At 45.5% G+C, this 17,203-nt stretch overlaps 1 protein-coding gene across 2 annotated transcripts in view; it reads right to left on the bottom strand.

Moving 5' to 3' along the window:
* ATG16L2 (autophagy related 16 like 2) overlaps nucleotides 1-17,203 on the bottom strand; it is a 45,214-nt gene that overhangs the window by 4,959 nt on the left and 23,052 nt on the right. Inside the window, exons 8-15 of one of the 2 annotated variants that reach the window (XM_039346438.1) lie at nucleotides 16,349-16,411; nucleotides 14,140-14,248; nucleotides 10,465-10,570; nucleotides 9,169-9,239; nucleotides 5,667-5,738; nucleotides 3,339-3,459; nucleotides 3,089-3,194; nucleotides 1,527-1,676 (exon numbers count right to left, since the gene is read on the bottom strand). In XM_039346438.1, the coding sequence (XP_039202372.1) occupies nucleotides 1,527-1,676; nucleotides 3,089-3,194; nucleotides 3,339-3,459; nucleotides 5,667-5,738; nucleotides 9,169-9,239; nucleotides 10,465-10,570; nucleotides 14,140-14,248; nucleotides 16,349-16,411 (798 nt within the window). The remainder of the gene's footprint in view (nucleotides 1-1,526; nucleotides 1,677-3,088; nucleotides 3,195-3,338; nucleotides 3,460-5,666; nucleotides 5,739-9,168; nucleotides 9,240-10,464; nucleotides 10,571-14,139; nucleotides 14,249-16,348; nucleotides 16,412-17,203) is intronic. The other variant, XM_039346439.1, reaches the window with a different exon arrangement.

Here is a 17,203-nt window from a genome sequence, read left to right as displayed (position 1 = left end):
ACAACTGGAGCACCACTTGAACACCATTGGCATTGACAAATTCCCTATTAGTCAATTGCAAAAGGCGGCCTTATTAGGAACTGCTTCCATCCTGCGACGATACCTGTAATACCATCAAACATCCACATCTGCCTATCCCAGGTCCTGGGTAAGGACTCAATAGGTAGACAAAATGCCAAATCCAGTCTGAACATCTGGCTAACTGTGCGATGATCCATAATAATAATAGGAACTGCTTCCATCCTGTGATGATACCTGTAATATCATCAAACATCCACATCTGCCTATCCCAGGTCCTGGGTAAGGACTCAATAGGTAGACAAAATGCCAAATCCAGTCTGAACATCTGGCTGACTGTGCGATGATCCATAATAATAATAATATAGCTAAGATATTGCAATGGAGTTTGGCTTGGACAAACATGCCACACTTACTATCAAACAAGGAAAAATAATGAAAACTGAAGGAATCAAGATGCCCCACGAAAATAACATTAAGAGTCTGGATGAGGAAGAGTACTACAAATACTTGGGTATCCTTCAAGCTGACAACATCAAGCACACTGAAGTCAAGAAAAAGATTAGAGGTGAATACATCAAGAGAGTGAAGAAGATCTTAAAGTCCAAACTCAATGGAGGGAATACCATAAAGGCAATCAACACCTGGGCAATCCCAGTCATTAGGTACACAGCTGGAATAGTGGACTGGACTCAAGCAGAACTAAAAGCAATGGCTAGGCAGACCAGAAAAATAATGACAATGAATCATGCCCTTCATCCACGCAGTGACATTGACAGACTTTATCTACCAAGTCAAATAGGTGGGCGTGGAATGCTACAAATACATCAGATGGTTGAAGAAGAAAAAATGGCTTTGGAAGAATATCTGAAGAACAATGATGAAGATGCACTGAAATTAATATATCAGGAAGGCTTACTGACTACTGGAGAGACCAAACTGGCCTACAAGAAAGACCAAATGAAGAACAGAATAGAGGCATGGGAAGACAAAGCACTACATGGCCAATACATGAAAAAAATAGCTGGGACAGCAGATAATAATAAAACCTGGCAATGGCTAAGAGCAGGAAAATTGAAGAAAGAGACCGAGGGATTAATTCTGGCTGCACAAGACCAAGCCTTAAGGACAAATGCATACAAAGTCAAAATTGAGAAGACAGCAACAGACAGTAAGTGCCGCCTATGCAAAGACATTGAAGAAACAGTGGACCACTTGGTAAACTGTTGCAAGAAGAAGTTCTCCTCACCTTCCTCCTTCCAACCCCCCCCCCCTTTCTAGCCCAGATGATGTCACCTAGTTGGGTCATAAAACATCTGCAAGAAAACCAAGCTTGGGGAGCACCAAGAACTCCACACTCCTCCTCTTCTTCTTCCCCCTCCTCTCTGCAAACCCCACTCCTTTCTAGCACTGATGACGTTCCCTAGCTGGGTCATGAAACGTCTTCAGGGCAACAATTCAGCTCCAAGGTCATCAAGGACCCCACAGCCTCAGAACAATTGACCCACCTGAACACCTGCTGGACGGTGTGCATCCTCAGGTCGATGACCTTGAGGGCGTTGTCCTGAGAGCAACTGAGCAGCTGCAGCTGATCGGGACTCAGGCTGAGTGAGGTCACCTTGCCTCCCACAGGGACCACCTGTGTGCACTGAGAGTCCCTGGGGGAGAAAGCACAAAAGAGGGGTTCAGAGCCCCAATCTTGGCCAAAAGCCATCCAGAGTTGATCAGGCCAAGGACCTCATCTCTTGACTAGAGAGAGACACCAGAGGAAGCTATGGGCTTCACGGGGTCAGGCATAGCTTTTTAACACTGATCTGGACCCCCTCCCCAAATAGATGGCCCCAATTCCAAGAAAACCCTCTTCTTCCTCAAACAGAGACTATACAAGAGGGGGAAAAAAATCTGCATTAACAACATACACATAGAAGATAAAATAGGAGAGCTGGAAGGGATCTTGGGGTGGGGTCTTCAGACTCTATATCGGCGTTTCTCAACCTTGACCATTTTAAGGCATGTGGACTTCAACTCCCAGAATTCCACAGCCAGCGTTGCTAATTGTTCTCACTGTCAGGAAGTTTCTCCTTAGTTCCAGGTTGCTTTTCTCCTTGATCATTTTCCATCCATTGCTTCTTGTCCTGCCTTCTTCAGGCACTTTGGAGAAGAGCTTGACTCCCTCTTCTTTGGGGCAGCCCCTCAAATACTGGAACATTAGGTATCCAAAACTCTTCAGAATATTAATAGAATAGAATAGAATAAAGCTGGAAGGGGCCTTGGAGGTCTTCTAGTCCAGCCCCCTGCTCAAGCAGGAGAACCTGTCCTATACCATCTCAGACAAGTGACTGTCTCTTCTTAAAAACCTATTCCTATTCCACTCCAATTCTATTCTATTCTATATATTCTTATTCTATTCTATTCCATTCCATATTTTCTATTCTATTCTATTCCTGTTCTGCATTCTATTCTATTCTATTCTATTCTATTCTATTTTCTATTCTGTTCTGTTCTATTCTATTCTATTCTATTCCATTCCATATTTTCTATTCTATTCTATTCTATTCTATTCTATTTTCTATTCTATTCTATTCTACTCTTCTATTCTATTTTCTATTCTATTCTATTCCATATTTTCTATTCTATTCTATTCTATTCTATTCCATATATTCTATTCTATTCTATTCTATTCTATTCTAATTCCCATCACCATCCTATATATTCTATTCTATTCTATTCCTGTTCTGCATTCTATTCTATTCTATTCTATTCTATTCCATATTTTCTATTCTATTCTATTCCATTCCATATGTTCTATTCTATTCTATTCTATTCCATATTTTCTATTCTATTCTATTCTATTCTATTCTATTCCATATTTTCTATTCTATTCTATTCTATTCGATTCCATATTTTCTATTCTATTCTATTCTATTCTATTCTATTCTATTCTATTCTATTCTATTCTATTCTATTCTATTTACTCTACTCTACTCTATTTCCATTCCATTCCATTCTTATTCCTAGTCTAGTCTATTCCAGTCTATCCCATCCCATCCCATCCTGGAGCCCTGCTCACCTGGTGTCCCAGAAACGGATCATCTTGTCGTAGTGGCCGCTCACAATGACGTTGTTGCAACACACAACGTCGTAGCAGCAAGATATGACTTCGATGGTCCGAGAACCTGCAAGGGTGGGGAGCAGTCTGTCATTCGGTATGTGTGTGGGGGTGTCTGGAATGCGAAAGAACTCAACCACAGTGTGTGTGTGTGTGGGGGGGTCCACCCTGCTGCTCCCCCAAACCTTCACCCCCCCCCCGCTTCACTCACATGCTCCTTTGACCAGGTCCCACTCTTTCACGGTCCTATCTCGGCTGCCCGTCACCGCCTGGTGCCACGTCGACCTGAATTTGGCGGCGGTCACTTTGTTAGTGTGTCCTGTGAGAATCTCCTAGGTGAGCAGGAATGTCGGAGGCCGGAAGAAACGGATGTTCTCATTAAGAGCCAAGAAAATAAAAAAATCAAAAATCCAGAGCGGTTCAGAAACCCACCTAAACCTCCAGCAACCTTCAAAGCAATCCGTCAACCCCGCAAGAGCGTCAGAACCTCGGCTCCCCATCACACGTTGTCTTCTCCTCCCTAAAGATCCAGGTGGGTATCTCCTTAACAGCCTTCCAGGGGGGAAGTCAAGGCAGAGATCTGAAGAGTTTTGGGTGGTTGACATAGGGAGGAGTCACTCATGAGACCAGGGATAAGGGAAGAAAAGAAGGAAAGGAAAAGGAAGAGAGCGGAAGATAGATAAGGAGGAAGAGGAGTTAGATAAAGAGAAGAAGAGGAGGAGGAGATGGAGCAGAAGAGAAGAAGAGGAAGAGGAGATAGATAAGGAGGGAGAAGAGAAAATAAAGAGAAGGAAAAGGAGAAGAGGAGGAGATAGATAAGGAGGAAGAAGAGAGAGATAAAGAGAAGGAGAAGGAGAAAGGGAAAAGAGAAGAAGAGGAGGAGGAGATAGATAAGGAGGAAGAGAAGGAAAAGAGAAGAGGAGGAAGAGGGGTAGACAGATAAAGAGAAGGAGACAAAGAGGAGGAGATGAACAGGAGGAGAAGAGAAGAAGAGGAAGAGGAGATAGATAAGTAGGGAGAAGAGAAGATAAAGAGAAGGAAAAGGAAAAGGAGAAGAGCAGGAGATAGATAAGGAGAAAGAAGAGAGAGATAAAGAGAAGGAGAAGGGGAAAATAGAAGAAGAGGAGGAGATAGACAAGGAGGAAGAGAAGAGGAGGAAGAGGGGTAGACAGATAAAGAGCAGGAGTGGAAGAAAAAGAGGAGGAAAAAAGAGGAGACAGACGAGGAGAAAGAAAAGGAGAAGGAAGAGATAAATGAGGAGAAGAGATGGAGGAGAAGAAAAAGAGGAAGAGATATATAAAGAGAAGAAGAGGAAAAGAGAAGGAGGAGATAGATAAAGAGGAGGAGGAAAAGAGAAGAAAGGGGTAGATAAGGAGCAGCAGGAAAAGAAAAGAGAACAAAAAGAGAAGGAGGAGATAGATGAGGAGAAGGAGATGGTGAAGGAGAAGAGAAAAAGAGGAAGAAGAGGAAATAGATGAGAAGAAGAGGAAGAGATGGATAAAGAGGAGAAGCAGCAGATATCACACAGTAAAAGTTCCAAGACTCTGTTATGCTCAATAAAATGAATAATCTATAAAAATGATTAGCTTTTCCCTGGATTTCCTGGCCAGGCCTACCTGGCGGGGCTGATAATAGGTTAGGACAGGGGTAGGCAACCTTGCCTCTTTTATGACTTGTGGGCTTCAATTCCCACAATTTCTGAGCCAGCATGGGGGAACTATGGCCCCTTCATGACTCGCGGACTTCAACTCCCAGAATTCCTGAGTCAGCACGGGGAAACTATGGCCCCTTCATGACTCGTGGAATTCAACTCCCAGAATTCCTCAGCCAGCATGGGGGAACTATGGCCCCTTCATGACTTGTGGACTTCAACTCCCAGAATTCCTGAGCCAGCATGGGGGAACTGTGGCCCCTTCATGACTTGTGGACTTCAACTCCCAGAATTCCTGAGCCAGCATGGCTCAACTTGGAAACCTTTCCCTTCCCCTCAGCATGGCTGGCTCAGGAATTCTGGGAGTTGAAGTCCACCAGTCATGAAGGGGCCATAGTTCCCCCATGCTGGCTCAGGAATTCTGGGAATTGAAGTCCAGGAGTTATGAAGGGGCCATAGTTCCCCCATGTTGGCTCAGGAATTCTGGGAGTTGAAGTCCACGAATCATGAAGGGGCCATAGTTCCCCCATGTTGGCTCAGGAATTCTGGGAATTGAAGTCCAGGAGTCATAAAAGAGTCAAGGTTGCCTACCCCTGGGCTAGGAGGAGGATGGAGGGAAAAAACCCACCCTAATTTGTGAGAGTAGGTGTCAATTAAATCCACACACTTATTAAATTTTATGTCACACTCTAATCTAACTTGCCAAAGCTATTTCCATCCAACATAGTTCCCGCCTTCTCCTGAACTCCCGGTCCTGCTTTGGCCATTTTACTCCGACACGCAACCCCCTCTGATCCGCGGTGTCAAATTTTAGCCAAGGAGGGTTGGGGGGGGGGCTTTTGCCCTCCAGGAAAACCCACCCAGGACACCCACCCCAGGGGGACTCACCTTAATTTTGCGGTCCTCGACCTTCCACAACTGGGCAGCGTTGTCGTAGGTGGCGGCTAAGATACAACAGCCCTAAACAAGGAGAAGGTTGGGAGAGGAGCATCCATGTCAGGGGTAGGAGAGACGGCCCCCAGCTGTGGGACAGGAAGCGACGGACGTCCTCCTTGGATGCTTCCCACCTCCCTCCCTCCGTCCGGTGAAAGCTGTTCCTCCAACGGACTTACTCCTTTGAAAGGCAAAGGACCACCAAGCTACACCTTCCTCAGGGCTGCTTGAGGTTCTTCAAACACTGAGGTTTCTCAAGGTCCTATTAGCAGGTCAGTGACTGCTGGGTGACTTTGGGCCAATGACCGGGAGACGGGAGTTCTAGTCCTGCCTTAGGCATGAAGGTCGGCTGGGGGACTTTGGGCCAATCACAAGGAGACGGTGAGTTCTAGTTCCGCCTTAGGTAGGAAAACCAGCTGGGTGACTTTGGGCCAATCACCAGGCGACTTGGGAATTGTAGTCCTGTCGTAGCTATGAAAGCTGGCTGGGTGGCTTTGGGCCAATCACCAGGCGATGGTGAGTTCTAGTCCTGCCTTAGTATGAAAGCTGGCTGGGTGGCTTTGGGCCAATCACCAGGAGACAGTGAATTCTAGTCCTGCCTTAGGTAGGAAAGCTAGCTGGGGGATTTTCGGCCAATCACCAGGCGACTTGGGAATTCTAGTCCTGTCTTAGCTATGAAAGCTGGCTGGGTGGCTTTGGGCCAATCACCAGGAGACGGTGAGTTCTACTTCCGCCTTAGGTAGGAAAGCCAGCTGGGGGACTTTGGGCCAATCACCAGGCGACTTGGGAATTCTAGTCCTGTTTTAGCTATGAAAGCTGGCTGGGTGACTTTGGGCCAATCACCAGAAGACAGTGAGTTCTAGTCCCGCCTTAGGTATGGAAGCTGACTGGGTGACCTTTAGCTAATCACCAGGAGACTTGGGAATTCTAGTCCTGCCTTAGCTATGAAAACCAGCTGGGTGACTTTGGGTCAATCACCAGGAGACGGTGAGTTCTAGTCCTGCTTTAGGCATGAAAGCCAGCTGGGTGACCTTGGGGGACCTTGGACCAGTGTGTCTCGTACAGCCCAACCCACCTCATAGGGTTATTGTTATGGGGTAAAACAGGAGGAGGACGGAGTATTGGTACGTTTGCCACCTTAAGTTGTTTATAAAAATAATAAAGGTTTATTAAAAAAAAAATCAGCAACAGGGAAATTATTTACTAGGGCAGAAAACGGTTCTGTATTTCCAAAATGTTGATTTGATGGACTTGTGCGTTTGGCTGGTTTTTGTAAGCAGCTTTGTCTGCCCTCTGCTGTACGTTAAGTGGAAAAGTGTTTTTTGAACACTTTTTAAAATTTTATTTTATTTATCAAATTCATTTGCTGTCCATCTCTGAGCAGTTGACCACTCTCCCTGTGAAGACACGCTCATCAAACTTGGTGCTGTAACACTTCTTTCTTTCTTTCTTTCTTTCTTTCTTTCTTTCTTTCTTTCTTTCTTTCTTTCTCTCTCTCTTTCTTTCTCTTTCTTTCTTTCTTTTCTTCCTTCCTTCTTTCTTTCTCTTTCTCTTCTCCTTCCTTCCTTTTTTTCTCTCTCCCTTTCTCCTCTCTCCTTCCTTCTTTTCTCTTCCTTCCTCTTTTCTTTTTCTCCCTTCCTTCCTTCTTTCCTCCCTCCCTCCCTCCTTTTCTTCCTTCTCTTTTCCTTCCTTCCTTCCTCCCTTCTTCTTTTCTCTTCCTTCCTTCTCTTTTCTTTTCCTTCCTCCCTCCCTCCCACCCTCCCTCCTCCCACATGACCCCAGGACACTGCAACCATCATCCATACCAGTCAGTTGCCAAGTATCCAAATTCAGATGTGAAAAATGGTCATAAATCACTTTTAAGCACCGTTATCATTTTGAACGGTTACTAAATGAGCTGTTGTAAATGACGGACTGCCTGGAGCTCACCCTGGAACAAAACAAGTTGTGGGTGCGGCATCCCTGGAGAGTTTTTAAGGAAGAAAAAAAAACGGACAGACATTTATACGGAATTGTATAAGGTCTGAACAGGGGTAGACTAGAACAGGGGTAGGCAACCTTGTCTCTTTTATGACTCGGGGACTTCAACTCCCAGAATTCCTCAGCCAGCATGGGGGAACTATGGCCCCTTCATGACTTGTGGACTTCAACTCCCAGAATTCCTCAGCCAGCATGGGGGACCTATGGCCCCTTCATGACTCGTGGACTTCAACTCCCAGAATTCCTCAGCCAGAAGGGGAAACTATGGCCCCTTCATGACTTGTGGACTTCAACTCCCAGAATTCCTGAGCCAGCATGGGGGAACTATGGCCCCTTCATGACTGGTGGACTTCAACTCCCAGAATTCCTGAGCCAGCATGGGGGAACTATGGCCCCTTCATGACTGGTGGACTTCAACTCCCAGAATTCCTGAGCCAGCATGGGGGAACTATGGCCCCTTCATGACTCGGGGACTTCAACTCCCAGAATTCCTGAGCCAGCATGGGGGAACTATGGCCCCTTCATGACTCGTGGACTTCAAGTCCCAGAATTCCTGAGCCAGCATGGGGGGAACTATGGCCCCTTCATGACTCGGGGACTTCAACTCCCAGAATTCCTGAGCCAGCATGGGGGAACTTTGGCCCCTTCCTGACTCGTGGACTTCAACTCCCAGAATTCCTGAGCCAGCATGGGGGAACTATGGCCCCTTCATGACTGGTGGACTTCAACTCCCAGAATTCCTCAGCCAGCATGGGGGAACTATGGCCCCTTCATGACTCGGGGACTTCAACTCCCAGAATTCCTGAGCCAGCATGGGGGAACTTTGGCCCCTTCCTGACTCGTGGACTTCAACTCCCAGAATTCCTGAGCCAGCATGGGGGAACTATGGCCCCTTCATGACTCGTGGACTTCAACTCCCAGAATTCCTGAGCCAGCATGGGGGAACTATGGCCCTTTTATGACTTGGGGACTTTAACTCCCAGAATTCCTCAGCCAGCATGGGGGAACTGTGGCTCCTTCATGACTTGTGGACTTCAACTCCCAGAATTCCTGAGCCAGCATGGGGGAACTATGGCCCCTTCATGACGGGTGGACTTCAACTCCCAGAATTCCTCAGCCAGCATGGGGGAATTATGGCCCTTCATGACTCGTGGACTTCAACTCCCAGAATTCCTGAGCCAGCATGGGGGAATTATGGCCCTTCATGACTTGTGGACTTCAACTCCCAGAATTCCTCAGCCAGCCTGGCTCGGCTTGGAAACCTCTTTCCCCTCAGCATGGCTGGCTCAGGAATTCTGGGAGTTGGAGTCCACCAGTCATAAAAGAGCCCAGGTTGCCTATCCCTGGACTAGAAGACCACCAAGGTCCCTCCCAACTGTGTTATTCTGTTATCCTGACTACCTGTACTCAGTTCCCTTCCTACTCACATCACCTGCAAAGACCCCGCAGGGTTTTTTCCTAGTGGGTCTGTACTCACTGAGGGATCAAAGGCGATGCTGGTGATGCTCCCACTGGATACGTCCAAGGTTTGCTTCTCCTCTAGGCAGCCTGAAAACATATAAGGAACAGTTGCTGGAATTGGGTCTGTCTAGTTTAACGAAGAGAAGGACGAGGGGGGACATGATAGCAGCCTTCCAGTATCTCAGGGGCTGCCCCTAAGAAGAGGGAGTCAAGCTATTCTCCAAAGCGCCGGAAGGCAGGACAAGAAGCAACAGATGGAAACTAACCAAGGAGAGAAACAACCAGGAACTAAGGAGAAATTTCCTGACAGTGAGGACAATTAACCAGTGGAACCACCTGCCTCCAGAAGCGGTGAATGCTCCAACACTGGAAGTTTTTAAGAAGAGACTGGACAGCCATTTGTCTGAAATGGTTTAGGGTTTCCTGCCTGAGCAGGGGGTTGGACTAGATGACCTCCAAGATCCCTTCCAACTTTATTATTATAATAAAACAATGACAAAGGACGGAAGATGCGCTCACAAGCAAAGCGAAAGCCGGGGGGGGGGGTTCTATGGTGTGTGTGTATGTGTATGTGTGTGTGTGTGTGTGTGTCTGTGTGCCAACATCTGCAAGGAAGCAGGCACCAGTTGTCAGGTGCAGGCGATCAGGACGTCAAGCAGTTCAGATGAAATACAGGATATCCTCCACTTACGGCACAGTTGAACCCCAACATTTTCTGGTTTGTTTTTTTCCCCCAAAGGGAGCCCTTTGTGAAGTGAGTTTTGCCCCCTTTTTATGACCTTTCTTGCCAGAGGTGTTACACAAATCACTACAATTGTTAAGTTAGTAACCCAGTTCCTCCTCTTCCTCCTCTTCCTCCTCCTCCACAGACTCCACCCTCTTCTAGTACTGATGATGTTACTTAGTTGGGTCATGAAATGTCTGCAAGAAAACCACCCAGCTCAGAAGGCACCAAGGACCCCACAGTTGTCCTCTTCCGCCTCCTTCTTTTACTCCTCCTCCCCACAAACCCCACTCCCTCTAGCACTGATGAAGTTATCTAGTTTGGTCATGAATGTCTGTAAGAAAACCACCCAGCTCAGAGGGCACCAAGGACCCCACAGTCCTTTTCCTCTCCTCCTCCTCCTCCTCCTCCTCCTCCCCGCAAACCCCATCACCTTCTAGCACTGACAATATTCTCTAGTTTGGGTCACGAAATGATATAAATGTTCTCTTCTCCCAGCTCCGCCTGTGTCGGCTTGTCCGAGGCAGCGTCTGAAGCGGCCCAGGTTGTTCTGGAGAAGCCACGCAGGCCTCTGGTCCCCCCTCTTACCTCCAGCCACGCTCCAGAGCTTGATCACTCTGTCCACGCCACCCGTGGCCAGCAGGCCTGAATTGGGACTGAAGGCGACCGCGTGGATCTCAGAGAGGTGGCCTTCCTGGAGAAGAGAAGGGAAGGGAAGGGGGGTCACCGAGGGAGAAAAGCGACTCTGTCTATCATCTCTTGTCTGTCTGTCTGTCTATCCATCTATCATTTATCTCTCTCTCATCTATCACCTATCTATCATCCTTCCTTCCTTCCTTCCTTCCTTCCTTCCTTCCTTCCTTCCTTCCTTCCTTCCATCTATATATCAATCATTTATCTCTCTCTCATCTATCATCTATCTATCATCCATCCTTCCTTCTATCTATCTATCTATCTATCTATCTATCTATCTATCTATCTATCTATCATTTATCTCTCTCTCATCTATCACCTATCTATCATCCATCCTTCCTTCCATCATCTATCTATCTATCTATCTATCTATCACCCATCCTTCCTTCCATCATCTATCTATCTATCTATCTATCTATCTATCTATCTCTCTATCTATCACCCATCCTTCCTTCCATCATCTATCTATCTATCTATCTATCTATCTATCTATCTATCTATCTATCTATCTATCTATCTATCTATCTATCATTTATCTCTCTCTCATCTATCACCTATCTATCATCCATCCTTCCTTCCATCATCTATCTATCTATCTATCTATCTATCTATCTATCTATCTATCTATCTATCACCCATCCTTCCTTCCATCATCTATCTATCTATCTATCTATCTATCTATCTATCTATCTATCTATCTATCACCCATCCTTCCTTCTATCTATCTATCTATCTATCTATCTATCTATCTATCTATCTATCTATCTATCTATCTATCATTTATCTCTCTCTCATCTATCACCTATCTATCATCCATCCTTCCTTCCATCATCTATCTATCTATCTATCTATCTATCTATCTATCTATCTATCTATCTATCTATCACCCATCCTTCCTTCCATCATCCATCTATCTATCTATCTATCTATCTATCTATCTATCTATCTATCTATCTATCTATCTATCTATCTATCTATCATTTATCTCTCTCTCATCTATCACCTATCTATCATCCATCCTTCCTTCCATCATCTATCTATCTATCTATCTATCTATCTATCTCTCTATCTATCTATCTATCACCCATCCTTCCTTCCATCATCTATCTATCTATCTATCTATCTATCTATCTATTTATCTATCATTTATCTCTCTCTCATCTATCACCTATCTATCATCCTTCCTTCCTTCCTTCCTTCCTTCCTTCCTTCCTTCCTTCCATCCATCTATCAATCATTTATCTCTCTCTCATCTATCACCTATCTATCTATCATCCTTCCTTCCTTCCTTCCTTCCTTCCTTCCTTCCTTCTATCTATCTATCTATCATTTATCTCTCTCTCATCTATCACCTATCATCCATCCTTCTTTCCATCATCTATCTATCTATCTATCTATCTATCTATCTATCTATCTATCTATCTATCTATCACCCATCCTTCCTTCCATTATCTATCTATCTATCTATCTATCTATCTATCTATCTATCTATCTATCTATCCATCCATCCATCCATCATTTATCTCTCTCATCTATCACCTATCTATCATCCATCCTTCCTTCCATCATCTATCTATCTATCTATCACCCATCCTTCCTTCCATCATCTATCTATCTATCTATCTATCTATCTATCTATCTATCTATCTATCTATCTATTATTTATCTCTCTCTCATCTATCACCTATCTATCATCTATCCATCCATCCTTCCATCCTTCCATCTATCTATCTATCTCTCATCCATCCTTCCATTATCTATCTATCTATCTATCTATCTATCTATCTATCTATCTATCTATCATTTATCTCTCTCTCATCTATCACCTATCTATCATCCATCCTTCCTTCCATCATCTATCTATCTATCTATCATCCATCCTTCCTTCCATCATCTATCTATCTATCTATCATTTATCTCTCTCATCTATCACCTATCTATCATCCATCCATCCATCCATCCTTCCTTCCTTCTTCCATCCATCCATCCATCTATCTATCTATCTATCTATCTATCTATCTATCTATCTATCTATCTATCTATCTATCTATCATTTATCTCTCTCATCTATCACCTATCTATCATCCATCCTTCCTTCCTTCCATCATCTATCTATCTATCTATCTATCTATCTATCTATCTATCTATCTATCTATCTATCATCTCTCCCTCCCATCCATCATCCATCCATCCATCCATCCATCCATCTTCTCTCTCTCCCTCTCTATTGATCTATTTCTCCATCTCTCTCTTTCTTTCTCATCTCTCCTTCTCTTTCTCTGTCTCTCTCTCTCTCTCTCTCTCTCTCTCTCTCTGAGGTGAGATTGAAGGCAGTCCTCAACTTATGACCATAACTGAACCTGCATTTTGGATTTTATGTCACGGCAGCCGTAAAGCACCATTTAACTGTGCCTGATATTATGACCCTTTTTTGTCTGTTATTACGGTTGTTAAATGCATGTGGTTGTCATTAAGTGAACAGTAGTTGTTCAGTGAACGAGGTGGTCATTGGGTAAACCCATTCTTTGCCAGGGGGCTTTTTTTTGTTAGAAATGGGAAGTAAATACTAGTTGTACGTGCGAGAACTGGTCCTGTCACTTTTTTCAGTGTGGCGGTAACACAGAACCATCCTTAATCAAATGGCCGTAAGTTGAGGAGTGACTGTGAGGTACTTAACTTTGCCACAAAGCCACAGCAGCCTGGCACAGCCCGACTCAGTCTTCACAGGGGCACATGGAGGGAAAGCTGTGGTCGACAAATTCAGACAGTCCTCGAATTACAACAATATGTTTAGTGCAGGGATAGGCCACCTTGGTTCTTTTATGACTCGTGGACTTCAACTCCCAGAATTCCTGAGCCAGCTATGCTGAGGGGAAAGGGAGAGGTTTCCAAGCTGAGCCATGCTGGCTCAGGAATTCTGGGAGTTGAAGTCCACGAGTCATGAAGGGGCCATATTTCCCCCATGCTGGCTCAGGAATTCTGGGAGTTGAAGTCCATCAGTCATAAAGAGGCCATAGTTCCCTCATGCTGGCTCAGGAATTCTGGGAGTTGAAGTCCATCAGTCATAAAAGAGCCAAGGTTGCCTAACCCTGGTTTAGTGACTGACGTTTTAACAGCACTGAAAAAAAGGGACTTGGGACTATTTTTCACATTTACGACCGCTTGAGCCTCCGCCGTGGTCACGCGATCAAAATCCAGACAGTTGGCAACTGACTCGTATTTATGACGGTCGTGGCCTCCCCCCCGGGAGGGTCACGTGATCTCCTTTTATGACCTTCTGGCCAGCAAAGTCAACGAGGGAAGCCATATTCACTTAACAACCGTGTTATTAACTTCCGCCTCGATTCACTTAACCACCGTGGCAAGGAGGGTCGTAAAACGGGGCAAAACTCACTGGAAAACCGTCTCGCTTAGCAACGGAAGTCTGGGAGCTCCACTGTGGTCGTAAGTCGAGGATTACCTGTGTTCTGCCCCGCGCTTTGCGAGAAGAGAGCAGTATCCAAAATGAAACCAGGATAGCAAGGAGGCGAACCGACAACCCATGGATAGACCTGGAACAAACCAGCTTACTTGTTCGTCGGCCACGCAGGAGGGGAGGCAGGCAGCCATGCAGAAAGGCAAGCTGCCATATTGATCCATGGAGCCGCTGCTGACCGAGTTGCCACGTTTCAACCTGAAACTTGCAAGGGGAAAACCACAATTCTGAGTAGGGACTCTCCCTCATTCCAGGGTCTGCAAAGACCCCCAACGCTTCCCCTTCCCCCTGGACTGCCCTCTAGTCTTCTTTGCACCCACCCACCCACCCACTCCCCTCCCCATGCAGAAGGGTCTCCTCCACCCCACCCCACCCCGGGATGTTATCCACGCAGAAATCTCTTTTATGTCTGTCTGTCTGCTTGCCTACCTACCTATCCAACTCTCTCTCTCTCTCTCTCTCTCTCTCTCTCTCTCTCTCTCTCTCTCTCTCTCTCACTCTCTCTCGTCTCTCCTCTCTTATCTATCTATCTATCCATCTATATCTATCTATCTATCTATCTATCTATCTATCTATCTATCTATCTATCTGGATCCATCCATCCATCATCCATCCCTATCTATCTATCTATCTATCTATCTATCTATCTATCTATCTATCTATCTATCTATTATCTCTCCCTCCTATCTATCTATCTATCTATCTATCTATCTATCTATCTATCTATCTATCATTTATCAATCATCTCTCTCATCTATCTATCTATCTATCTATCTATCTATCTATCTATCTATCATTTATCAATCATTCTCATCTATCTGTCTGTCTATCTATCTATCTATCTATCTATCTATCTATCTATCTATCTATCTATCTATCTATCTATCTATCTATCTATCTGCGGGATGTTATCCATGCAGAAAGGACCCCATTCACACACCCCCGGCCCCCCAAAATCTCATCTCTGCCTCTGCCCCTGGACCCCTTGTGGGGAGTGTCACGCACAAACAGCTCACCAACTTGCGGATCACCAACTTTCACACCTTTACACAACGATGGGATCAGTTCATACTTTCTATCCCAGTTTTTAGTCCTTTCACACATACACACACACACACAAACACAGAAATAGACACAGACCTATAGTGATAAAAACTGTTAACTAATAATTAAGGTAAATGAAAGCAGGGAGGAAGGAAGTGGAAGTGTGGGAGGAAAGAGATGGGAGGTAGGAAAAGGGGAAGGAAAAGAGAGGGAGGGAGGGAAAGGGGAAGAGGGAGGAAAAAGGAAGGAAGGTAGAAGGAAGGAAAGAAGGAGGATGGAAGTAAGAAAGGAAAGAAAGAGAAAGGAGGGAGGAAGAAAGGAGATGGGAGGGAAGGGAAGAGGAAGAAAGTAAGGAACAAAGGGAGGGAGGGAGGAAAAAGAGAAGGCGGGCAGGAGGGAAAGAGAAGAAAGGAGTGAAAAAGGAAGGAAGATGGAAGAAGGAGAATGGAAGTAAGAAAGGAAGGAAAGAGAAGGGACGGAGGGAGGAAGAAAGGAGACAGGAAGTAAGGGAAGAGGAAGAAAGGAAGGAACAAAGGGAGGGAGGGAGGGAGGGAAAGAGGGAAGGAAAAAGAGAGGGCGGCAGAAGAGAAAGGAAAAAAGGGAGTGAAAAAGGAAGGAAGATGGAAGGAAAGAAGGATGGAAGTAAGAAAGGAAGGAAAGAGAAGGGAGGAAGGGAGGGAGATAGGAGGTAAGAAAAGAGCAAGAAAGGAAGGAAGGAACAAAGGGAGGGAGGGAAGGAAGGAAGAAAGGAAGGAAGAAGAGAGGGAGAGAAAGGGGAAAAGGGAGTGAAAAAGGAAGGAAGGTAGAAGGAAGGAAAGAAGGAGGATGGAAGTAAGAAAGGAAGGCAAAAGAAGGGAGGAAGGAGATAGGAAGAGGGAAGAGGAAGAAATGAAGGAACATAGGGAGGTAGGGAGGAAGGAAAAAGAGAGGGAGGGGAAGGGAAACGGAGGGAAAAAGGGATGAGATGGGAGGGAGAGAGGAAGGAAGGAAGGAAAAGGAAAGGAGGGGAGGGAGGAGAAAGGCAACGCACAACTCAACCCCAGTTTCACATTCCTAAGCCTGCTAAAAGACATTAAACCAGCATGCCCTGGCCTTCATCCCACACACCTGCCGGTCCACGGAAAGTCCCGGGGTCAGCGTGCAAAACCACAGAAAACGACGACCCTGCAAGGTCAACCTTGCCGACTTCGAGACCCAACGGGAGAGATGTTAGCTACACCTTCCCCCCCCCCCCACGTAAAAATCGAACAAGCCACTTACTCAAACCAGCCCTTGAGGAAGCCCTTGTATCTGGGGGTACTGAGAGAACTCGCAGAGGCCGATCTGAAGCAGGAAATAAAAAAGCAGGGATAAGAGATGGGGATGGGGGGGGGGGGGAATAGGTAACTTTTAGGAAACAGAACAAGATTCTATCTGAATAGACAAGATATGTATTTGGAATATTAGATTCTGTTATGAATTGAGATAAAAGGAAACTTTGGTGGCCTAAAACCTGGAAATTATAAATGTCAAATGGTTAAATTTGAATATGGGTGGGAAGCGAAGCATTGGGAAAAGCTAATAGCAGGACATTGATGGACTGTAAAGATTGAATGTAATTAGGTAATTAAGATACGTGTAAGCTAAAAACGTATTGATAAATGTAATAGTGATGTTTTTGTTTAGTTCAGGAGTAGGCAACCTTGGCTCTTTTATGACTCGTGGACTTCAACTCCCAGAATTCCTCAGCCAGCATGGGGGAACTATGGCTCCTTCATGACTCCTGGACTTCAACTCCCAGAATTCCTGAGCCAGCATGGGGAAACTATGGCCCCTTCATGACTCGTGGACTTCAACTCCCAGAATGCCTCAGCCAGCATGGGGGAACTATGGCCCCTTCATGACTCGTGGACTTCAACTCCCAGAATGCCTCAGCCAGCATGAGGGAACTATGGCCCCTTCATGACTCGTGGACTTCAACTCCCAGAATTCTTCAGCCAGCATGGGGAAACTATGGCCCCCTCATGACTTGTGGACTTCAACTCCCAGAATTCCTGAGCCAGCATGAGGGAACTTTGGCCCCTTCATGACTCCTGGACTTCAACTCCCAGAATTCCTGAGCCAGCATGAGGGAAC

Source organism: Crotalus tigris, unplaced genomic scaffold (assembly GCF_016545835.1).
Source record: "Crotalus tigris isolate CLP2741 ecotype Arizona unplaced genomic scaffold, ASM1654583v1 scf7180000017997.644853, whole genome shotgun sequence".
NCBI classification, from domain to species: domain Eukaryota; kingdom Metazoa; phylum Chordata; class Lepidosauria; order Squamata; family Viperidae; genus Crotalus; species Crotalus tigris.
Note: the sequence above shows the minus strand (reverse complement) of the source record. Positions and strands in the feature narration are given on the sequence as shown.